The sequence below is a fragment of the Podarcis vaucheri genome (assembly GCF_965113315.1).
Source record: "Podarcis vaucheri genome assembly, chromosome: 5".
Classification (NCBI taxonomy): Eukaryota; Metazoa; Chordata; class Lepidosauria; order Squamata; family Lacertidae; genus Podarcis; species Podarcis vaucheri.
In genome coordinates, this window is record NC_138763.1 from 101922955 (window position 1) to 101948735 (window position 25781).

General features: G+C 42.0%; 1 protein-coding gene across 2 annotated transcripts in view; it reads right to left on the bottom strand.

Annotated features, from left to right (window-relative positions):
• The window catches only part of EFCAB6 (EF-hand calcium binding domain 6), a 107458-nt gene that overhangs the window by 75949 nt on the left and 5728 nt on the right, over positions 1 to 25781 (bottom strand). For both annotated transcript variants that reach the window (XM_082223045.1, XM_082223044.1), the window contains exons 5-9: positions 22225 to 22291; positions 15308 to 15444; positions 8920 to 9038; positions 3574 to 3698; positions 987 to 1135 (exon numbers count right to left, since the gene is read on the bottom strand). In XM_082223045.1, the coding sequence (XP_082079171.1) occupies positions 987 to 1135; positions 3574 to 3698; positions 8920 to 9038; positions 15308 to 15444; positions 22225 to 22291 (597 nt within the window). The remainder of the gene's footprint in view (positions 1 to 986; positions 1136 to 3573; positions 3699 to 8919; positions 9039 to 15307; positions 15445 to 22224; positions 22292 to 25781) is intronic.

The following is a 25781-nucleotide window of genomic DNA, read 5'->3' on the forward strand; positions in this document are numbered from 1 at the left end:
TAAAATGACACTGTGTTTTCCCATGCTTAGAAGGAGAAAAGGTTCCCCCTGGAAAACTGTAAGCAGAGATTGTCACAATTATGTGGGTGCATTTAAGGGCAAAAAAATTGAAGTGACAGAACAGTAGCAGCAATATCTTCAGCAAAGAAGTAATTGATCCTCACTACAGTTGGTAGTGAATTACTCCAAGTCATTTATGATTTATTTGGTGAATGTGCAATGTAATAAGGTCATGGCAGATTCAGACTCTCCCTCAGCATACACTCGTATGAAATGTTTATTAGCAGTGAGGCATTTAAACTTCAAAGGAGCACATCATGAATTGTGAACTGATTTTCACAGCTCATTCTTTTCTTCTACTTCACAGAATTCAATTTCATTAGAATTCCATCCAAATGGACACATTCTGTCTTACTATTTTATTTCATTTGTTTCATGTTTGTATTTCCAAATAGCAGTGATATATTATTTTTACACACACACACAAATGTATATGTAAAGACTTATACCCTCAAAATGGCTTATAAGATAAACCCCTCCTAGTGGTGCAGCAGTAAAACTGCTAGCACATTTGCAAAGCTAAGAAGGGTTTCAAATTGGATCGGGGACGGCTTGTTGAGATTTCTGCATTGCAGGGGGTTGGACTAGATGACCCTTGGGGTCCCTTCCAACTGTACAATTCTGAGATGCTATGAAAATCCCATTCATGGCCTCCATTCTGGTTCATCAAGCTCCTTCAGTAATGTCAAAATGCCATAAATAACTGGATGGAGTTAACTAATTAGGAGCATTTACTGCTCTACTGATGTGGCAGGGATAGCTAACCATGGAAGGTCCTGCAGATTGGACCTCAGCTTCTACAAAGCAAAATCTATGAAATACATCACCAGATCAAACAAGCAGCATTATGAAAACAACATGTCAAAAGGATGAAATAGGGTTGTGTTGGTAGAATATAGCCAAAGGAAAAACAGCATAACACTTACCTGTTCATTAGCTCTTGAAAAACATCACTTTGTATTGGAAATATAAAGGTACTAAGGACTGATTTTAAATATTCCAGAGTAACAAATCCACTCCGTCCAACATCAAATGCTCTGAAGGCTTTTACAATGTCCTCATAGACTACACGCAGCTGTAAAGAATACAATTTATAGTGTTTCCCTCCTAAGGTTTTGGTTTTTTTTAGGCAGCAGTAGTTTACAAGACTCACAACCTCCCCTCTCCTGGATAGCTTGTCCTGCAGGTTCCGATCATCAAATGTTTCATTGAGAACCTCACTGACCGCAGTTTTCTTCCACACATAGGTTCAAGTGGCAAGGCAGCTGAGCTCCAGAAGTGGAAAAATCTTCTCTTGTAACAATTTATTCAGTGTTCATGAAGCAAATCACATAGACAACCAGCCAGCTGGAGCTATCAGCGCCACAATTGGGATTATTAAAACACACCATTGGAATTAGAAAATGATTGGAAAGTGTTGGCGTACACAGTGATCAGGACAGCATATTGTACAAATACTTGAGACCATTATGGGTGAATGAGCACACAGAAATTGTAAGAAATGGCAAAGGTTTTCTGAACATATATTTGTTCCCTTCTAAGGCTTTTGCTGTATTCCCATCCAGATGAAAAAGCCCTGCTGACTGTATTCATGCCACACCTCAGATGGTGGTACAAACTTGTTGAAGGAGCAGTGGTGTTGATCCGAGTGCATGGGGAGAAACGTATGGGTTGGAGCTGGACCTCAGGACCCCCAGGTATCCGTATCAACAACTTGCATGGGCTAGGGGGGAGGTTCAAAAAGTATCTACATGGTGCTTAGAGAATAACTTGCACCTAAATATTAGTAAGACAAAGGAGATGGTGTTGGACTTCTGGAGGAAGAGAGGGGAACCTGCCCCATTGTATATCGGGGGGGGGGGCTGTGTGGAGAGAGTCTCCTTTAAATTCCTGGGAGTTTACCTTAGTGAGAACCTCACTTGGAAAATCAACATAACTCAGGTGGTCAGAAAGGCCCAACAGAGACTCCATTTCCTCAGGGTCTTGTGAAAGAATAATGTTAAACAACAACTGATGAACTCCTTTTACCGGTCCACAATAGAAAGTGTCCTTTCATATTGTATCACAGTGTGCTATGCTGGCCTGACAGCCACGGACAGAAAGTCTCTACGGAGGGTGGTGACTACAGCACATGATATCATGGGCTGTCCCTTGAGTCTGCTAGATGATATTGCAAGGGATCGTTGCCTTAGGAGAGCAAGAAAAATTCTCAGGGATGACTCACACCCCAGCCATCACCTCTTTAATCTTCTATCCTCAGGCAGGAGATATAGAAGTATAATCAGCCGTACCAACAGGCTAAAAAAAATAGCTTCTGTCCGTGGGCTATTAGGCTGTTGAACGATAAATAACATAGCAAAATTGACTTGTGAGGTGGTGCGTTGTTCGATAAGAGATTGAGTGTTTTTTTTTGGGGGGTGCTCATTTAATTTCATTGTACCCAGGTTGTACAATGACAATAAAGTTGTTGTTGTTGTTGTTGTTGTTGTTGTTGTTGTTGTTACTACTAATACTATTATTAGATAGGCCAGTATTAGATTAAGAAAAACACCTCCTTATTCAAGGATAACGAGCTAAAGTTGAAGTGTTGCAAATGATTAGGAAGGCTCGGAGTGAAGATGAATTGTGTCCACGTGGCTATAACCCTGGATACAAGAGTGTTGCATCACAACACGGGTGGCACTTGTTACAAATATTACCATGACCTGACACCCTGATCAGTTGGGAAAACCTCCCCCCCCCCCACCCCAGGCATAGGACTTGAGAGCTACATTTCCTTGAAGGCCCTTTCTCCCCAGAAAATGCTCTGCTCATTTCCTTTCCTTCCTCCCATTTTGCCTAATGCTGGTACTCAAGGCAAAGCTTTGCAATGCTGAGAATCTATTGCCCTTTAATGGTATCAAAATCTCCTGTTCCTGCCTGACGATAGGGCCAGGTCTAGCACTAACTAAATGAGCCCTATATAAGACTGCAGTGGCCCTGTGTGTCCTGCCCCCACAACACTTCTGAACCTTCACTTGCTCCTTGCCTTCTTATCCTCCCTGCTTCCCCTGTTTCCAAGATATTTAGTAGGGGGGCCTGATTGCCAGCATGGGAAAGGGGCTTGTTAAAAGAAAAAAGGAGTGAAAATCCATGTATCACTGACCAAAGCTGCAATGGTACAGTGGTACCTCAGGTTAAGTACTTAATTCGTTCCGGAGGTCTGTACTTAACCTGAAACTGTTCTTAACCTGAAGCACCACTTTAGCTAATGGGGCCTCCCGCTGCCGCCGTGCTGCCGGAGCCCAATTTCTGTTCTTATCCTGAAGCAAAGTTCTTAACCTGAAGCACTATTTCTAGGTTAGCAGAGTCTGTAACCTGAAGCATATGCAACCTGAAGCGTATGTAACCCGAGATACCACTGTACTGAACCGATGGAGGATTTCCCAACACCAACATGCCAGTAATTTGCCTTCACCTGCTGACCTGTGTAAAAACAAACAAACACTTCCTTGCATTTTTCACCAGACTCACCTTTTCCCTAAACCTCTTCGCAGTGTCATCTAGATGGATTTTTGTCAAATTATATCCAGCCGTATTTGCCAAGGGTAGTTTTGATGTGCTTTCCTTTTTTTCAGGCGGCTCATTCTGGTTCTGCGCTGTTAAGGAAAACTATAGTTTAGCAAAACTGCTACTAGCATTCTTTTAACATTACACCACTTAGCATTTATATACTGATTTTGACTGTTCAAAGCATTTGACATACATCGCCCCAGTAGTAATGCTGGCCAGCATAACTATCTCATATTGCTGATGTGGGGCATACAATCATTCACTTCATGATGCAATGATGTACAAACCAGTGTTAGCTGCTGTGTCCACATTTTTGTATGAGAGCCAGAGGCTGAGAGCGATCGGCCACTATTTCAAAAGGCCAAAAGTTCAGCACAAATGTTGTGGGGGAGTTGTATATCATTGACCAAAGAGGCTCAAAACTGCCTCCCTTCTTTTGCATTGTGGACAGTTGAGGGGTGACTTTGCAGGGAGGAGAATGAAACGCAACGAAATTCTTCAGAACAAATTTGTCCAGGAAAATTTGTTCTAGGAGTTTGCCCAGTTGAGTAAAGATAGGCAAGCGTCTCAGGGTCAATTAAGAACTGATTCACCTACAAGCAAGCTAATATGGGGTGGATTCAGATTGGTCCTGAATTTCCTAATGTTAAGCTTAGGCCTATTCCAAACTCCAGGTCTCCCACAGATGATTCCTGCTGGTAGCAGAATGACAAATTAGTAATGTCTGTTTCATCATTCATTCAGCATAAAGTGAGCTGGTTTCAATCCGTTGCTGTTCTGTTTCCAACCAAAACATTGCTCTCCACCCCGCTGTTTGCTATGGCAGTGTTCTATGTATTTGGGGGTCTTTGCTTTGCTGTGTTCTGTGCCTCCATGCTGCATTATGTTTACAAATGAACTGTCTTCCCCACATGCCCCTTTTCAAAGTTAATTTCCAGGGGGGTAAAACCAACAAAGAACTTGGAGTCATCTTAAATGCAAAGTTACAAAGTACAATCTTCAAATCATATAATTGTAGAGTCAGAAGGTAACATAAGGGTCATCTAGTCCAACCCCCTGCAGTGTGAGAATCTTTTGTCCAACATGAGACTCAAACCCACAACCCTGAGATTAAGTCTCATGCTCTCCCAACTCAGTTATCCCAGGTAGCTAATGGCCTGTCACAAATCCATCTATGGCTGCATACCTAACCATGTCTACTCAGAGTAAGTCACATTGCATGGTGTGAGGTGGTGGTGGAGGAGGGGGTTAGGATTACAGCCATTTTCACTACCTATATTTTTGCAATTCAGCATGAATTTGTCACCCCATCAAATTCTGCTCAATCAGGCAACAGGAAAAGAGTCACAGCAGCTACTATGCAGAAATTATCTTAATGGTCTAGATCGAAGTATACCCTGTGGATATCAGCTTAATCTATAACATAAAAGATTTTCCAAGTCTGATTTGATGCTGTGTGCGTACAAAACGTAACATCTGTACATGTATTTGCCCTGGAAGACAACACTTTCTGCTTGCTAACTGTTTTTAAAACTTTCAGTAAAGTTTGTAATAAAAAGAAGAATGAAATTTTACTTTTAAAATGCATATTTAGAGTGATTGGAATCGAGCAGTCTAATCCAGATGGTTCACCCCCATTTGACAAAACAGTCTGGGACTTCTGTAGAGGAACACAGATAATATCCATAGGTAACAATAAAAATTACTTTTCTCCATGTGAAAATAATGAGTGATGCATTCCATTGGCATATAGGCTGCCTCTGACAACAAACAATGCTTCAGAAATAGGAAAAGCAACAATTACTTTCTCACACCTTTGCAGTCCCCCAATCAACCAAAAACAAACACCTTCTGTTTTTCACAGTTATTCACTTTCCTGTCTGTTCACTTTCAATGTAAATGAAGCAGCTAACAGCCCATCAATTAGCCATCACCCCACAGGGTTCTAAATATCTATTAAGTCGCATGATAACATCAACCCAACTGACATGTCAAAAAGTACATCATTAATTACATGTCATCTACTGGTTTGAAAACCCCACTGTGAACAAATGCAAACTAGTCACTTCAGGGACTTCCTTTTCTGAACACTGAGCAAACAGACAGACAGAGGGAATCTCTATATCTGCATTTACTTTGAGCAGAATTCTATGACATCCCTGCTCTGAAGGCCTCCACTTCAATCCGCCCCCAGGAAACACAAAAAGAACCAGAGATCTATTGCCAGAGACCAAGGAGGTCAGACTTCCTAGCAACACACTTCCTGTGTATCTGAAGAAGTGTGCATGCACACGAAAGCTCATACCAAGAACTAACTTAGTTGGTCTTTAAGGTGCTACTGGAAGGAATTTTTTATTTAGACTTCCTAGCAGTTATGCTTCAAGTCCCAAAGAGGTGTTGCTTCTAGTCCAGGGTTTAGAGGTGAAGCATGGAGCCCGGGGCAGACACTCCTCAAGTCCCAAAGGCAAAGTTCTGATCTCTAACTAGCACCCATGACGTGGATCAAAACAGAGGAACACTTTCTATTTTCATGCTATTTGCTGCACTTTTCAACAAAAGTCCCTCCCTTAACGAACACACCAGTTGTATTATGAAAATCAAACCTTAGAAAAAGAAATGAGTTTAGCCGTAGCAAAGACTATAAACGTTTTTCTTACTTTTCTATGAAAATCCAAAATACTGTGCGAGTGAAGAGAACAGAAGTAGCTAGAAGGCTCCCAGCAATTTATGCAAAGTAGTTTCACCTAATCTTCATACAAAATCTAGGCATACCCTGCAAGCAAACAGTACTATAAGGGGCAGGAGGGGAGGAGGGTCAGAGAAGCTTGCTCCTGATTTCTTCCCATGGACAATACCAAGAGAAGGATAAAACTTCCATACTATGTTTTTAAATCCAGTTAAACTACATCATGGGTAGATGCTCTCTTTATTCAACCTTCTCTACACTGACCTTGATTTGTATTAGTAAAGACTACGGTTTAATTGCATAACCTTGCATGATGCCAAAAAAGATCAATGTTGCATTTCTCTCATAATATATTTGTGTATATTACAGCACTAGCATGGGAAAATGCTATTGCTGTCATCTATGTTCAAAACGTCAATGGAACTAATAAAATATTTAATACTGTTCTGAAGTTTAAGTAGCAGTTTGGAGGAGATCTCGGCTTCTAAAAACTGAAATGTTTTTCTTCCACAATTTTAGAGAATTGCGTGGAAGTTCCCCAAAGATACTTTTTAAAGGAAAAGAAAAATAAGAGAACTCCCCCCCCCCCCCGTTACATTTCAGTGTCACGATTCTCCATTAGTTTGGGGGCTGGCAAGACTGGAATATAGCATTAAATGCTACAGCCTCAAGAGAGTCTCTCACAAGGTATTCTGAGTGCTCAGCCACTTCAGTGGGAGTGACATGAAAGTGCTCATTTCCTTGAGGATCTGGCCCATTTCTGCAAGCTACCTTAAAGCATCAATCTCATTCCCCTCAGCACCCGCTATTTCCTTCCAACTTGGTTCCCTGTGTATCTGTTTCCCTTTCTCCCCAGTAGAATATGTTTTGTAACAATCATTTTACAACTGTAGTTTTTTAAACTGAGGCTGCACGGTGCTTAATTCCTAAAAATGAGACATGGCAGAGTTCAAAGAAGCTGGGAGCACGGGCTGGCAGCTCTCTGGCTGAAATATCACCTCAAAAAAGGATGAGAAGAGGAAACCACACAGGTCAGTTTATGGCCAACACGTTTTGAGTCAAACATCCCTTCCAGAAGGGCAATCAGTATGGGTTTTTCTGTTATCAAGATGAAATAGTGCCACAGTCACTAAGGTGGTTTTTAAACTACAGCGTATTATCAGCCTCCGTCCCTCTCACATCTCTCACATGCTGTAACAGGAGCCAGCTCATAGGGGCTATTGGGGCTTTGGCCCCCACAATAAAATATTTGTGGGGACGGGCCCCCACAAAGTTGATGGGCATTCCCATTCAAATGGTGTGTGCGTGCACTTTGTCATGTGATAAATCACACAGGGCTGGGCTTGCATGGGCCCCAGAATATTATATTCAAATTGGCAGTCCTGTATGCTGTATAATACTTATAATAAAACTGGCCAGCACTGCAGGGTAGTTGTAAAATTGTTAACTGTATGTGAAATGGCCTTTATAGTCTTATTGCTGCTGCTGCTACTATTACTGCTACTAATGAAAGCCCCCTATTCTCAATGAACCCGGTCAGGATGCAAGGTTGGTTCATGGTCACTCAGCAGAGCATATGGCAAGAAACATTTTATCCTCTTATAACTTCACATGCCCAAGTACTAAACCGCAATATTCTGCATAATAAAATGAAACACATTAATGATTCGTTTTTCAGAAATGGTTTCCACAAGGTGCATGTGAAGCAGGGGGCAGGAGTTCTCACTGAGTTGGGAAACCTGTGAGTGGATTGTAACATTTCAGACTGTACTAGTAGGTTTTCATGACTAAATGCTGCTTTATAGAAAAAAGTCCATTCTGCATGGAGAACCAGGTGTCAGAGATACACTGAGCCGAGCATTCCTCCTAACTGTTGGTTTTCTATGTGTAATACATTTTTTTCTGTAGGTAGAAGAAATATGAGATCCCAGCCTGTAGTCTGAATTGATGACAGCTAGATACAGGTTTGCAACCTTAGTGATAAGGGGGCCTCAGTTTGGGGATGGAAACTGGTAGATCCCACTGGGATGGCCATAATGCTTGGAAAACTCAGAAGGGAACTCAGGGTCACAGACCATGGAATGCACACCAATGTATACATGTGCTGAAAACATTAGCTCCACTGCTCTTCTTGTCAGAGCTTTATCCAAATGTATAGAGCATGTTGTACAGCTTCCTTATTCCAAATACAGTGGTGCCCCGCAAGACGAATGCCTCGCAAGATGGAAAACCCGCTAGACGAAAGGGTTTTCCGTTTTTGAGCTGCTTCGCAAGACGATTTTCCCTATGGGCTTGCTTTGCAAGACGAAAACGTCTTGCGAGTGTTCCGATTTTTTCTCGCTCCCCCCCCTTTTTCTAAGCCACTAAACCGCTAATAGCCTTTTAGCCGCTAATCCACTAAGCCTTTAATAGCCGCTAAACCGCTAATAGCGCTAATCCGCTAATAGGGTTGCTTCGCAAGACGAAAAAACCGCTAGACGAAGAGACTCGCGGAACGGATTAATTTCGTCTTGCAAGGCACCACTGTACCATAGCTGCTTATATTTCAGATATTAATCTCATCTTCCTGAAAGCATGAATGGGGGAGAAGGTTGTGCCCGTATTCACCTAAAAATGCCTACCTGAATCTTCCCTTTCTGTAGCTTTTTTCTTTTTTTTGTCCAAGTTTATGCCAAGAAACTGCAAAAACTCTTTGTAACTCAGTGTATTTGTTCGAGACACACAGTAGCGATTCCACAACCTAAAGACAAAGACAAGACAAAAAATTCTAACTGTGAACCATCCAGAGTAATATACGGGAGAACAAACATGAAATATTTACACTTATTTAAATATATGTCGAAAAATAAGAATTGAATAAAATTTTATCTTTAAATTGTACATTCAGTTTTCTCTCAGAAACTAGCTGTTTAGTTGCAATGGCCATCCACTCCGCTTGTCACTCAACCATGTACCAACCATTTCCCTTGGTGGTTCATTTGGACTGCACTTTGACAAATGGGGCCCTACAAAAACAGCTGCCCGGGGGGGGGGCAGCTTCTGGTCAAGATCTTGACCATTCCCTTCTCTCCCTCTACCCCGTCAGTTTCCCTTTTCTCTCGCTCCCCAACAGTCAGACAGCATTTCATGCTCAGTTTCTCCACTGGGAGATTTTCCCACATTTGTGGCTTTGTGGCAGCGGGGTGTGCACACACGTGTAACCTACCTCCATTGGTTTCAATGGGCAATTCTCAATAGGCGAGGTGACGGTGAGGTTGGAGCAGTGCAAATGCATTGGCGGAGCTAATCCAGTACTCCTGCCAGGGTATTTGCACAGCACCAACCTCTCCCACCCAGTCAGTAACAGGACCGTTCACATGTCAGGTGATGTGAACTTCAGCAAGGGGATACAGGGCATATTTTGTTCCTCTTCATTTTACAGACATATAAAATACCAAGATCAGGGAGAAGAGGCGGTGGAAGAAGAATGGAAAAAATTTAAAGACTACTTGCAGAAATACTGTAAAATTAATGAATGTTAAAGGGATGTTGGATTGAAAATAAGCGGTGTTGGTAAAAAGATTAACAAGAATATGTAAATATGGATTGATAATGGTGGAAAATATTTATTTATAATAGGTTAAGATGCTGAGTAAGGACAAATGCTAGAGGGTAAGGACTTGCTGAATTAAATACCTGAACTGGAATACAAAAAGGGAGGTGTGAGGAGGTCAGGAAACTAGCAAATGAAGTATAAGATATGAAATTATTGATTTCTTTTCTTTTCTTTTTTTCTTAGTGTTAACTGTTTTCTAGTCTGTATTTTTCATGTGTTTTGCTTTTGTATTTTTGTAATTCTTTTTTATTTTACTAGGGTTATTCTTTGTCTTTATTTTTTAAGTTTAAACTTTGAAACTTATTAATGTTTGTAAAACTTCAATAAATATTATTTTTTTAAAAAATAAAATAAAATACAGTGTGTTGTACAGTGATAATTTTTTAACCCTCGGGGACTGCAGCCCTCCCAGTCCTGGACATTTACTATACATTGTCAGGGGCTTGAGTAGGTCCATTGCCTCACACACACACACCCAACCTTCCACTGACTGTTTTTAACATACAAACATTCAGTATTTCAATTGCTCTTAGTCATAGACTTAATACTTAGACTCATGCAGCATAAGGGCTGGGGGAAACTGCACAGTCCCTCCACAGTAATCATATGAAGATGAGAAGGGGAATTACACTCTCCCTGACTTCTGATTTCTTTAGACCTGCCCCCACCTCTCATTTTCCTTCAATGGTTGTTGTAAATTAAAAGAAAAACAGAACTTTGTAAAGAACAAGTACCGTATTTTTCGCTCTATAAGACGCACCAGACCACAAGACACACCTAGTTTTTGGAGGAGGAAAACAAGAAGAAAAAATATTCTGAATCTCAGAAGCAAGAACAGCAGGAGGGATCACTGCGCAGCGAAAGCAGCAATCCCTCTTGCTGTTCTGGCTTCTGGGATAGCTGCGCAGCCTGCATTCGCTCCATAAGACGCGCACACATTTCCCCTTACTTTTTAGGAGGGAAAAAGTGAGTCTTATAGAGCAAAAAATACGGTATATGTAATTCTGGGTACCCAGGGAGTTTATGTCCCGACTGGAAGGAACTAAACCCAAGTTTGCTGCTAGAAGGAATGATCATCCTACGCTACCACCCATCCTCTGCCTACTGTAAAGCCTCTGAGCCATCGAAAAAGGCCTGGATTCAAAATTAATATAGAATAAAGGGGTTGCCCGGAGCCCCTTTAATCAAAAGGGTGATTTCAGGAGAGAAAGTTGAGAAGGTTCTGCTGAAAACCTTCCTCGCCGCCTCTGCCCCTTGCAGGTTCCAGGAGCATAATTCCAAATGAACTCCCATCCGCCAAAGATAAATCGTTTGTTGTTTCATACATAAATGTTACACATCTCCAAAGAATAAATTTCATCATTTTTATTCAGCTTTAAATGCTCTAAATAAAAATTTGTGATCTTTTTTATGATGGTACTCACTACTGTTGATGTAGTGACATTCAAACAGATTTATCACATCCCAGCATGCAATGCCAAGCAGAAGATTTATTGTCAAATAAAGCCACGTTTTGTTGTTTTCCACTGGCCTGCTTTAGAAAAGTGTTGCTTCTGTTCTGTAATTTCATGTACCAAATTATAAAGCTGGGCTATTTTGTTCTGATCAAATTCTGGAGGACATCCCAAGCATACACAAAAAGAGGCACATCAAACAAGGAAACCCAGCTAGTAAAGATGGACTAAAATTGGTTTTGAGGTTGGTGGTAATGAGAGATATAAAATATTTAGAGCAAAGGAAAACAAATAAATTGTCCATCTAATTTCTTTCATTTTTCCTGTAGGCTTGTATCCAACTCAGTGCTTCTGCAACTGCAGCTTATTAAATCTCCATGGACCTCCCAAATGAAAGTCATTCCGAACTCCAGGAGAATATATCCGGCTCAAATAACTGCTTACTTGAAAGCACAACCAGCATATAAATTAAACTCTCATTCTACAAATGTAGAGACATTTTTGGACTCCTCCTAGAAATCTACCCTCACTCATTCCATACCTGTGGAAGCATGAAGTGGGAATGAGGCAGTAGAATGGGCTGTGCCACTTCAGACAGACAGAATATGCCACTTCCAAATGCTCTGCCCTTGTGTAAACAAAACTTCCTTCGTGGCAAACAGAACACTAGTACAGTGGTACCTTGGTTTACGAACTTAATCCGTTCCGGAAGTCTGTTCTTAAACCGAAGCATTCTTAAACCAAGGCGTGCTCTCCCATTAGCAGTGGGGACTCAATTTACAAATGGAACACACTCAACAGGAAGCGAAACATGTTCTTATTCCAAGGCAAAGTTCACAAACCAAAGCATCTACTTTTGCAGCGTTCTTAATCCAAGTTGTTCATAAACTAAGCTGTTCTTAAACCAAGGTACCACTGTACATAGGAGGTGGGAGTTCTACAGTCCACTCTAATATAATAATATATTAATATTAATATATTATTTATTCTACAACCACAGGACCACTTTATTAGCCTTGCTCACTATGGCCCATAATACTGCCTAAAGTTTTTATACTATACACATATCCCCCAGGACGCAAACTTGATCCTGTCTCTTCTTCAATGTAAAACTCCCCTCCTTCACAATCATGTGCAGGCCGCACCTCCAGGAACACCATCAGACCATTTGAAACTCCCCACTTTCCCCCCGGCTGTCTATCTGAGTGACTGTGACAACACAAGCAAGCCAACACCACATGCAAACAATCTAACCATCCAAGCCCTCCAGCATCTTCTTAGGCAAGACTGTGTGTCAGGAATGCAGGGCCAGGAAAGCATCAAATGCGGTACTGGGAGAAGAACAGAGCTTTCATTAAAAGCAAAACGGAAAAGGAGCAGCAAGAGACGAGCCCTAAGTAGGTGGCCAGTGCCCGCAGGGTGCCTGAAGAAGATTCCAGGGGCTTGGGGCTTCACCTGACATCATCATAATAACAACAACAGAAGCAGCAGCAGCAGCAACAGCAAAAACAACCCTGCAGAATAAATTAAGCAAAACAGAACCGTGCAGCTCTACCCAATTTGCAAAATGTACCGTTTGCAGAATTCAGTTTTGCTTATTCTTGTTCTTTGAAAATGGCAGCCACTGATTCCCCTCTCTCCTTCTGAAACATTATATATTGAAAGCACTACAAACACACATTTAAAGTACATGAGTTCCCCCAAAGAGTCCTAGGAATTCTAGTTTCATCCTCACAGAACTGCAGCTGCTGGAATTCTTAACAAACTAGTTCCTAATATTCTTTGGGGAGAGGAGAGGGGATCAGGGCCAACGCAGTTGTGTTAGGCCAACTAGGCAGTCACTTAGGGCCCAGTACTGACCTTGGAGGGCCACAGTTTTACACAGATTATTTGTGTTATATTTTCTAAGTTTCTGATAATATTTTACTTTTTTATGTTTTGAAGAATGTTATCATTTTTGAAGTAATCCATACATTAGAATTGCTTTTATGTATATATGTAATAGATAGACCATCAAGTTGATTGATGTTGTATTACACACATGCACAAAGTGAAAATACACTTAATTTTTAATCTTTCAGTCGCATCTTAATCTAGAAAATCTATTCATTTTTCTAGTGAGATATGGCTGGAGCTCAGTACTGCAAATGATAGGCAGAAAAAGCTAAGCAGCAAGCAAAGCAAGAGAGATTCTTCTTGAAATACCTTTGTGCACAGAAAGCAATTGAAGAACAAAAATATGACTATATACTTGTTGAAACCAGCACTGAGGGAGTTGAATGTGTGCTCCTACTGAGAACGACATAAACTCTAAGATAGAAGTTTCACAAATTGGAGATATTTCTGGAAAACACACTGAGGAAAAAGAGGATGTCAAGGAAAGTGAAAGCACTGCAACATCTGCAAAAGAAGGTGGTATTGTGCCTGACCTGAATTACAGAGACCCTGCTAACTGGCCTAACTATTGCAGAGATCATTTGTGACATTTTATAATGCAACATGGACCACAGCAGGTTGTATCACATGAGTTTCCCAAAGACAGGAACATTTTCTCTTATACGCTACAAAAGGAGACTAGCAAATGGTGAAGAAGTGTGCCATCAACCTCAAAAGATGTGGCTTCTTGTTTTTGCTGTAGGTCTTTCAGCAAAAAAAAAAAAAAAATGGTGCATCAACACTACAAGAAGCAGGTTCAAAAGACTGGAAGAACATTGGAGCAATTCTGTCTTCACGTGAGAGGAATTCTGTCTTCACATGAGAGGAATACCGATCATTTAGTAACTTAAATCAGGTCTATCAACGTAGGTTTCCAACAAGCTGACTTACGTAGACACGGCCATACAATCTGTTGAAGAGGGATTCCAAAAGCTACCACAATATAATTCCTTCTTTGTCTTCCTCTATGGCATATACAGTGACAACAAAAAATCTACTGAAGATTTACTTAAGACATATGAGAATTTGGAAAAATCATTGCTGAACAATAGAAACCAATATATTGATGCTGAAGACCTGTGCTGTGAACTTATACAATAGATCAAATACTTCCAAAGTCTATGCAGCTATAAGGAAGGCTTCTCTTCATACTACAACAAAAACTCTGAATGTTTCTGATGCTCTAAGGATCCTTCTCACACTTCTTCCCGTGCCAGTGGCAAGCGGTGAACACAGTTTCTCGAAGCGCAAACTTGTAAAAGCTTACATACACTCAACAATGTTGCAAAAGTGACTAGTTGGCTTGGGAAGTATTATAAGCTGAACATGCCCAAGCATCAGGGCTTGACCTGAAGAAATTGCTGGGAACATTTTGTAAAGGAAAAGGCAATTTAATATAAATTTAGCAGTTTCAAGTTTTGTGTTTCTCTTTTTTTCCTACAAGACACGTGTTTTGCTTGGGGCGCAAGTAAGTAGATTCAGCCCAATCGCCTTCTAAATCCAGCCCGCGGACAGTCCAGGAATCAGCATGTTTTGACATGAGTAGAATGTGTCCTTTTATTTAAAATACATCTCTGGGTTATTTGTGGGGCATAGGAATTCGTTCTTCTCCCCCCCTCCCAAAAAATATATATAGTCCGGCCCCCCACAAGGTCTGAGGGACAGTGGACCGGCCCCCTGCTGAAAAAGTTTGCTGATCCCTGCCAAAGATGCACGTGAAGCAGCCAGCAGGAGGCAGAAGTAGATTAAAAGGGACTTTAAGCAGCACAATGAAAGGGACTTCACCAACTGATTTGTGCCTTGCATTGAGGGTCTGGCGAATGGAAGAGTGTGAATGGGGGGGGGGAGACACTTCCCCATTAAGGCCTCATGACGAGCTTCCATGGTCTAGTCCCTAATTATCACTAATAGCGTAGAAAGGAAAATACGATCAACCTACTGCAAGAAGTATAGTTCTGTACTACAGCCTTAACATAGTTTCCCCGCAATGGCTTCCCACGAATCCTTAACTTGTTCTTTACTTACTTATCATACTCACAATCCGTCATCTTGAAGCAGTTGACCTCGATAATTCTTCTCAGCTCGTGACGCTGTATCTGCCCATTTTGATTGTAGTCAAAAAGTCTACATGTCTTGATAAAGCGTTTCAGCTTTTTGGATATCTATTCAGCGTTTTCAAAGGATTCGTGTTAAAATAAGAAGCAAATGGTTAGCGATAGAAGCTGTGGTTCAGGTGATGGAGAAGTGTGCTATCATTTTTCCCCCCTCTTTTCAGAAAATGCACCTCCACACACACACACACACCTCACACTGCATACCACAGTCTTTCAGATTTCACTCTCAAATATGAGAAAAGACACTTTGTCTTTATCAGATGTTATGAAGGTAATGTTCTCTCTAAATGATATTTGGGAAAGTCAAAAATCACTTTCAAAAGTATAGATTCATTTCAAACCATATTCATGGCTGTTGAGCAGTACATAAACGATACTTTTGTTCAGCTATTGAAACCTAGATATATGCTGAAAATGAAACGTGTTAAGATGGTCGGGGGAGGGGGCTCAGAATATTTTAAAGATGTGGTTAGTTGTACTAAATATTGGCAATTTATTAGTATTCAGCATTGGGCAGAATGAACATACTTTCTACGAAAGAGGGAAAGGGGGTGTCATGGTTTTTTTATAATAATAAAAACAGCAACAAAACTGTACTAAAGATGAAATCTTTGAAATTTGCATTCCTTTTTTTCTTTTTCTACCTGAACAAAGCTGGGTCTGGGAATTTTAGCAATATACTGAGAAGAGCCTATCCAAAACATAAGATGTGGTTATACTTATCTTTACATACAATTTCTATTTCAATCTCACTCTGTTTGCAAGTAAAATCCTTGCTTAAATATGCCATGCCATCCAACATTTCACAGGTACATTCAGGGGCTGGTTGTTCGAAAGAATGATCTGCAACCTGAAGTCACATCCATGTCTTAAAGACACGAGCAAATTGAGCTCGTATTTTGCACAATTTGTATACGGTGTCTGTTTGATAATGTGTGGTTTGCTATGCCTAATAAAGGATACTGGACATGAGCAAATGAAGTGTCAGAAGGAAGATATGTGCCTGTTACATAAAGAAAAACCTTTCTGGAAGAAGAGTTAAAAACCCATGTCTTCACACATTAGGGAAGGTGGGGGGAAAGAATTATTGTGCATGCAGATGTCTACAACTTCTGTGGCTTAAAGTCACCCATGATTATTCCACAGGAGCCCCTATGGATCCCTGGCTAGTTCACAGATTCCATACATCAACTATTATTCCATTAACATTCGACACCTTGATTATAATATTTTAGATGCCTACTAAAAACTTTGTAACAGCAAACCTATCCAGACACATAATTCAGTTATGTACACTTGCTTTTAAATTATGCTGATTTTATCTATATATTAGGATTAGGGATAGGAAGTGCTTTTTTGAAGTTCATAAAGTTCCATAAATGAATGAATGAATGTTAGCAATTAAATGGAACTAGACTCAGGGGAGGACAGAAGTGCCTGGCGTGCTCTGGTCCATGGGGTCACGAAGAGTCGGACACGACTAAACGACTAAACAACAACAACAACAGACTCAGGGCATCCAGGGGCCATTCATTGGCAAAGCAGAGTCTGGTGCTTTGAGGCACAAATAGAGAAATCCATTTGTGCCAGGCCAGTCCAATGCATTTTATGAGGTAGAGAATGGACTCTGTGAGTCCAGTGAAGCTCTTCCTCACCGCATGGGGATAGCATTCCCTGAAACAGCAAATAACAGATCACTTCTTGCTACATGCCGGGACTTTGTCAAGTCAATGTTAACCAATAATGCTGTCAATCCAATGCAAAAAGTGGGTTTCCTCAAGTCATGCATAGAGAAGACACATGGAACCCTCTTTCCCTACACCAAGACAGCCCCATTTTTTCTGTAGATCTCGGAACACTCTGCGTTTCTAGTGTGATTCCCCACTATGCACAAGCAGCATTCACACAAGAGGACTGCTCTTACAAGGCGAGTGATCAGCAGCAAGCATACTTTAATCTGAAGGGCTTTCAACCCCATGCAAAGGACTGAGGTTGATGTTTTCCTATTGTTAAGTACGTGAAAAAGAAAAAGAAATGATGTTTCTGAGCAATAAATACATCTATGCCTCATTATCCCTTATATTCTACGTCTAGGCCACTTTGTACAAAATCTTTAATTAAAAGTTTTTTCCCTTGGAATTGTCCCCATCAACAGTGAAATAAAGATTCCCCCCCCCCCAAATGTGTGCATGCACACACACACACACACACACACCATGGAAGGGCACAGCTGTGCACACATGAAGTGCTATTCAGCACCAAATGAATTGGAACAAAATAAGTACTGAGACTGTTATGCTCTTAGTTTTGGCTCCATATTCTCAGTAGCACAGTCTAACTTGTCACTTTATATTGATTCCATCTGTTTACACTCTGCAGAGGATTGGCTTCCGACAGCGAACGTTTCCTATTTACCAGCTGGTAAAGATAGGCCAAACCAGATAGGAAAGAATTAAATTATTTTCAAATCCTCATAAACATAAAATGAAAAGAAAAAAAATAATTAACGGGGGAGTGGGATGGGGGTGGAGACTGAGTGATGGTGATGCGAAACCTGTCTACTTTATGTTGTTCTGGAAATTCAAAAGGGCCTTGTGTTGATTGTAAGATATTTACTTCTTCACATGCTGCTGTTTATTACATCTGTGAATGCCCTGCTATAAAGGTAAAGAACCTCTGACAGTTACGGTAAGTCCACTCGCAGATGACTCTGAGGTTGTGGTGCTCATCTTGCTCTACAGGCCGAGGGAGCCGGCGTTTGTCCGCAGACAGTTTTTCCAGGTCATGTGGCCAGCATTCTGGTGCAATGGAACACCAAAACCAGAGCAGCGCATGGAAACACCGTTTACCTTCCCCAGCGGAGCGGTACCTATTTATCTACTTTTAGGCGTGCTTTCGAACTGCTAGGTTGGCAGGAGCTGGGACCAAGCAACGGGAGCACACCCCATTGCAGGGATTCGAACCGCCAACCTTCTGATCAGCAAGCCCAAGAGGCTCAGTGGTTTAGACCACAGTGCCACCCGTGTCCCGAGTGCCCTGCTAGTGTAATGCTAATGAGATCCCTGGTGCTAATCATGTTAAAGGCTAAAAATAAGACAGGTGAATAGAACCCACTAACTGCATCTGACTACACTGGTGAGGGCTCATTCTTGAGTCTACCTAGTGGCCGTGAAGGCACGGCAAAGAAGGCATACTTTGCTGCCTCCATTACATCTTCACTGGGTCATCCAGCAGAGGTTTTTCTGGATAGTGCAGAGCCTTTTACTGTCTGGCTCGAAGGAGGTGACAGAAATGATGGTAGCTCACTGTGACCTGTTTGCAAAGCATTTTGAGCATGAAATTTCTTGCATCCACCGGAATCCTGACTCTGCTGTTACAGCAGATGAATCTCAGGCACTGTCTAGTCCGGTTGTGTTGGGTGAGTTTCAGTTAATAAGGCCGGAGGATGTGGAGCAGCGCTTGGACTGGACAGAGTGACCACTTGTGCTCTGGACCCTTGCCCCTCTTGGCAGGGGACAGCTGGCTGGGCCAGGGAGGGGATTAATGTCTCCCTGCAAGATTTAGGCTTTCTGGGAAATGATATATAATGAGCTGAAAAAGGTATTTAAATATACTTTCCCGAAGAAACCAGAGGCCTTTCTCCTGGGCATAGTTGGCCAATCGGTGTTAAAGAAGGATAGAACTTTCTTTATGTATGCTACAGCAGCAGCAAGAATTCTCATCGCAAAACATTGGAAGACACAAGATCTACCCACCTTGGAAGAATGGCAGATGCAATTAATAGACTATATGGAGTTGGCGGAAATGACTGGCAGAATCCGAGACCAGGGAGAAGAGTCGGTGGAAGAAGATTGGAGAAAATTTAAAACTTATTTGCAGAAACACTGTAAAATTTTTGAATGCTGATGACATTGAAATGAATTGAAGGGGTTCTAGCAACAAGGTAAAATGTAAGAGAGGTTTAATAATAGATAAATTAACAGGACATGAATTTGCTGAATCAATTTTTAAAAAAGGGATACAAAAGTGGGAGACGTGAGGAAGTCAGGAAAATAAGCTAATTAAATGATGAAATTAAGAAAGAGGGAAATTTTGTTTTTCTTTTATATGTGTTTGCTCTTTTTCTCTTTTTTGTGGTTAATGTTTGTATTTTTGTATTTTTTGTATTTTGTATTTTTGTACTTTTGTATCTTGTGCCGTTTTTCCTTTTGTATTTTTTCCTTTGTATTTTTCTAAACTTTTTTTTTGATAAAACCTAATAAAATATTATATTAAAAATAAATAAATAAAATAATGTCTCCTTGCAAGAGGGGGTGGTTCCTGCCTGCTTGAAGGAGACAGTGGTAAAACCTCTCAAGGACCACCTCTCCACATATGAACTGATCCAGACCCTGCAATCATCACCTGAGGCCCTTCTTTGTGCACGTCCTTTGTGAGAAGCCCAGAGGATGGCAACATGAGAAGGAGCCTTTTCTGCAGTTTGCTCCCCATTTGGGGAGTGCTCCCCCCCAGGGAAGCTTGCCTGGTGCCATCATTAAGTATCTTTAGGCGCCAGGCAAAAACATTCTTCTTCTCCCAGGCCTGTGGCTAATTAAACAATATATTATGTTTTTATGCTGTGATCCTTAGAAGGGCAGCACAGAAGTCTAATAAATAAATATTACTAAATGCATTGGGTTTTACGTGTGTCTGGCATTGCAAAAAGAGAGGAAGGGATTACAAACGCCTTGTTGGTAGACAAGACCTTGTTGGGTGAGGGCTGGGTAGAGGTTCTGTGAGCCTGCAAACCATGAAGGGAATTCCTAAAAAAATAAGGGACACAATCTAGATGAAGTTAAATTGTAGTTGATATTTTACTGTTGGTGGCTGCACTCTCTGCATGGTGGGTGAGCAGGAGAGCATCAAATGAATGAAAAAGAACAGAACTTTCAACCATTTTGTCTTTATGGAACTTTTTCCACCTTATGGAACTTTTTCACCATCCCACCCACAGGGCCAGTCCCTCTTTTCTGTACTTGCTGTAGAAAAAAAAACAACCATTCCTGTTTGGAGAGGTATTTGCAGTGCCGTAATAGAAAGCGTAAGTTGGCACCTACATGCAGAGGACTTCTTTAGGGTTGAGGGTACAGCATTGCGAAGGAATAGAGGCCCAATTCAGATGAACTGTGAAATGTTTCATGGTACACAGTAACCAGTCTGTTCATGCCTGTCCCCTCAAGAGGTTTCAAGGGCTGCACTGGCCCCCAAGGCCTGGGGTTCCCCACCTCTGCCACAGAGTACACTAGCACACGAGGGATTTGTCCCAAGCTGCTTATAAAGGAAACTCTAATAGATGGACTGCTGTTCTAGTCTTGAAGCTGGGGTTTGAAAGGGGTTTAAGAGCATTCATTCATTCATCTGGAGAATTCCTGGAGACAAGTTTAGCACAGAAGATGCAACTTCTGCATCCCTTTCATCAGCTTCATTGTGCTGTTCTACCTGCAGTCTAAAAGAGTGACATACATATCTATCTGATGGGCTGGTGAGCATCTGTACACTGACAAGGCAAATACTACCCCCGCCAAAGATATTCAAGGTGACATTTGCAACTGCAGGATCGTCCAAATCTGTGCATCATCTCCTTGACTTTGTGGATTAATCCTTTTTTCCAATTTAAGGATGCTAAAACTGCAAATGATCCTGTATTAAACTACTGATAGAGAGATAGAGAGATAGATACTTACATATAAGCTTAATCTTAGATCGTCCTTAATCAAATAAATAAATAAATAAGCACAAGCTCTTAGACATTAAATTTTCTGGAAGCTTAATTGGGGCCATGGGGGATATTTTCTGTTCATAAATGTTGCAACAGAAAGATAGCTTGGCTGTTTCATTTGTCATGGGGAAATGGAAATGTTACTCTCCTGTTAGCTGCATGAATATATATATATATATATATGAAGAAGAAGAAAAGCAATGGCAGCCATAAGAACTATATTTGAGCGATGACTGATAGGGTTTACTGTAGTGAGGAATGAATGACAGTTTTGGATGCAATCTGTCCCGACAGCTCTGTGATATGCTAATGTCTCACACAGTCTAGGATGACAGATACAGACACCCTTCATGAGAGAAAGATGCTGGCACCTGGATCCGATATAGATGCATGTGGGTGAGATGGCGCACACAGCGCTTGTGCCAGAGAGGCTGCGTCTTGGCAAACAAGGCTGCTCCATCTTGCTATGCCGCAGCTGTACTTGCAAATACTCCGCAGAAACCTCCTGCCTAATTATTAAGCCTGGAGAGTTATGCCAGCGTGATTTGTCTTTGGCGGCCAAAACGTGTTTCATAGGTGAGTAAAGCCCAGTGTTGGGGTACACAAATGTGGACGCTAGGGGCAACCATAAATCTTTTCCTGGAGACTGCTTGTTCCTGGATGTCCGGCACAACACTGAGAAGACCTCTTTCCCTACGTGCTCGATGCATTTGATGGGGGGCAAAGAGTGGAATCAGACACAGACTGCCTTCCTGGCCCCATGTTCTCTGGCATTTACTCCAGACCCTGGAAGGAGCAAGGGTCCAAGTGTCTTCCAAGCTGGCACAAGGATGCAAAGGGGCAGAGTTGGCTCCCCACTTTGCATCAGGCACTGGGGAAAGTCAGAAGCAACGAGACAGTCTCCCTGTTTCTGAAACTCAGCACAAAACGAGAGGTGGGTGACTCTCCTTTTCCCCTGAGTTTTTTGAACACACGAGAGATCTTGAGAGAGAGCTCAGCGGTGACCACAGGTAATGGCTGGCTATCAAGGGCAGGGAAAATGACTGAGTGTTACTTGCTGTGTGCAATACCTTCTCCCGTAAAAGGCATTCTAGCTGACTCAACGTCCTCGACCGCGAATCTTCAGCACTACTCCACCTAAAAAGGTAAAGGTAAATGAAATTACCATGAACAATGTTGCAGAGCAGCAATGCCCACCATACTCCCCCAAAGAGTATTCAGGGCCTTTCTGCCCCCCCCCCCGAAAAGGCTCCGTTTTATGCACTGTTTGTGCACTGCAGCCGCCCACTAGTGGCTGTTAACTGATCTCACACCCGGCAGTAACAGGACCACACTCCTTGTTTGTTTCTTGGGTCCAGTGTCATGTTGCACATTTGGAAAAAGCTGCCCACAGACCCCTTGTCACCAACCCATAATCTCAAGGACTCTCTCCCTTTTATAACTACTCCTGGCAGAAATAAGGAAGGCACGTCTGCTCTGCTGTCTTCTATTTCTCTCCCACCCCAAGTATTTCAGAGCATCCTTAGATTGCTGCAAAATGGAGAGCAGGATTCGCTTCCACTCTTTCTGCCTCTCAGCCTTTACAGGGCTCTCCCGTTCCCTCACCGCCCTTTCCCTCCTTGCTAACAAACTGCTAAACGGGGGAGAGAAATGGCTTTGGCAGGGAAAGTGGCCCCAGCCAAACCAAGGAGTTAAAGAGGTAAAAAGAAAGTGGGAGCCCCTTAGCCTAGGACACTTCCCCAATTCCTCACACATGCACACAAACCTCTCTCCAAACCTTTTTCAAAGAGGGCCAGATTTGATGAAGTGAAGGGCCGTGAACACCGACCAAATGGCCAACCAAAGTTTTTTTAGGATTAAAGTTGTTGAGGTTTTTTTTAGGATTTTACCCCAGGAAATAAACTGCCACATGGGCAGGGTTAAACTGACCAGCAGGCCAGATTAGGCTCCTGAGACGGACTTTGGACATGCCTGCTTTGTGCCATTCTTCACCTCCCAGCCACTCTGCCTTCCTGCTTCCAGGAAGTCCATTCTGCAACAATTAGTTTTTGTTGTTGTTTTTTTTAAAAAGAGGGTGGGGGCCTGGTGTTTGTGATGATCAGGCACTAGGAAAATTGAGCTGTCATCTCCAGGTGTATCCCTACCACAGGTGGGCAGTTGTTTTTTGTTTGGTTTGTGAAGTGGGGTGAGAGATGCACATGTGCTGCCAAAGCTGTGGAGGAAGTGGGGCAACAGATGAATTGAGAAAGGAGCGAGCACATGCATACATACACATGCATTTTTCCACATTAAAATATCTGTCCAGGTGAGCGTGCTCATTTGGTCTACTGAGTTCAAAAGATGTTTTTCCACAATATGCATTAGGGGGGGGTGTAGTGAGGGTGGGGGAAACATGCTCTGGTACACTTCACCCTTTCCTTTAAAATGGACACTTGCAATCTTAACCCCACCATCCCCCAGTTCTACAAAAGCGTAAAAATGAACCAGAACCCCAACGTATGAGAGCCTTGATAGAAGATAAGGTTCCTGAAATTACGATCAATGTGGCCAAATTTTGTGTAGCCGCTATTAGGCGCAGGAAACAAGAGCTTTCCAATGTCAATATGCAGGCGAAGGCAAATACTTAATTTTATGTATGTTGTCTAATTTTAAATTGCTGTTATGGCCTAATTTGTATTGAAATTGTCCTTTGTTTTTTCCGGTGTTATGCTTCGCTGACTAGCTGTACGAGTTAATCTGGTCTGTGACCGTTTAATAAAATTTGATTTGAACCCCACCATGCATGAGGGGCAGAAAGTCTATGACGCCACAAGGAGGACTTCTCTTCACACTACAACAAAAACTCCTGGATAATGTGATGAATGTTTCTGCTGCTCTAAGGAGACTAGCTGGCTTGGCAACTATTATCAGTTGAACATGCCCAGGCATCAGGGCTTGACCTGAAGGAACTGGGGACAACGTTTGCAAAGGAAAAGGAAGGCAAAGTGAGATTTTGATGTGCCTGAAATTGAAACTTTCAAGAGACTGAAATTTTAGCATCAGAATTCACAAGATTATCCAAAAGGAGCTGTGTGCTAAAGCATTTTCTTTTGTATTTGAGAAAGATAATCAAGGTTGGTTGTATTACTTAGGCTTGCCATTTAAAATAAATGCAGTAGTTCCAAGGTTTTTTGCCTTTCATTTTTCCTACAACACATCTCTTTTTGAAAACTTAAGTTAGCAGTTGGGGGGGGGGGGTCCAAGCAGTTAGCCTTGCCTAGGGCTCAAAATAGCCTGGCACCAGCACTGCTGCCAATGTTGACATGTTGGGGCAATGAGCAAGCAGCAAAGCTCTTGCAAGTTGAAGGAGTAGGGCTTTGAAGGATCAGCTGCAGAAAGAAAATGAGGCAGAGAGGGGAGAAGGCCACATGATGTGGTCCACGGAGATGTGGCGTGAAAGCCAACAAACCCGATATAACCCCAAAACTATAGCATGCCAGAGACATACTACGTGGCACCATACAATGCATTTCTTCTAGAAATCCTTTTTGCGTTACCACCAGTTAGAAGAAAAGCAGGTTTTGGCTCAGGGACATCTAAGATGCAGTCATATCAGAGGGAACGTCATGTGGTCCCAGCCCCCAAATGCAGCAACATCCAAAGTTTGGAGTAAGATTTTGGGTGCTTATAAGACGCTGAAGATGAAGGAGGAAGTGGCAGCCGTAGTGATCAATGGAGCTGATGAAGAGCAGAACTGAAGCTCTGACCAGCATTCAATTAGCTGAGAGCCAAGCTAGAGAAGCACCAGGAAATTCACTTGCAGCCTTCTTTCTATGCCTTCCCCACAACTGATGCTTGTGGCAAAGGGGGACAGAGATGTGGTATCCCATCACCCAAAAGCCAAGAGAACAAGGGATGGGGTTTTTAACCCTTTCCACCCATCACATTTTCCTGATCAACTAATACAGTGGTACCTCGGGTTAAGTACTTAATTCGTTCCAGAGGTCTGTTCTTAACCTGAAACTGTTCTTAACCTGAAACACCACTTTAGCTAATGGGGCCTCCTGCTGCCGCTGCGCCACCACCACGTGATTTCTGTTCTCATCCTGAAACAAAGTTCTTAACCCAAGGTACTATTTCTGGGTTAGCAGAGTCTGTAACCTGAAGCATCTGTAACCCGAGGGAACACTGTAACCTAAATTCCTGATTTCCTAATAACCGCTTCTTTAAGTGGGTCCAGGAAGACTCTCTCACAGAGGGAAGTATTCACCAACCCACAAAACCTATTGCCCAGCCCTGCCTGGCTCACATTTATAAGCCAGGATAGGCAAGGATCAAGGAGACAGGTGGTCTCTTTCACTCATCCAGGCATCCTGTCCACATCCTTGGAGGTAACAGCTTGAAAATGATTGCAGACAACCTGAATGGATAAAGTTCTGTCACTCTTCCATCTCACGGTGCAGTCTTCCTCCCTTTGAATCTGTGTGATTTTATCTGCCCAAAACTTATTTATATGGTGCTATCTAAGCACATAATGCTCTGCAACCCAATATAATTTGGTTTTTAAAAAGGCCATAGCTGTAACTCAAGTCAGAAAGTAGTCCTAAACTCACTTTCTAAAATTTGTCTAAGGAAAAACAGCAGCTGT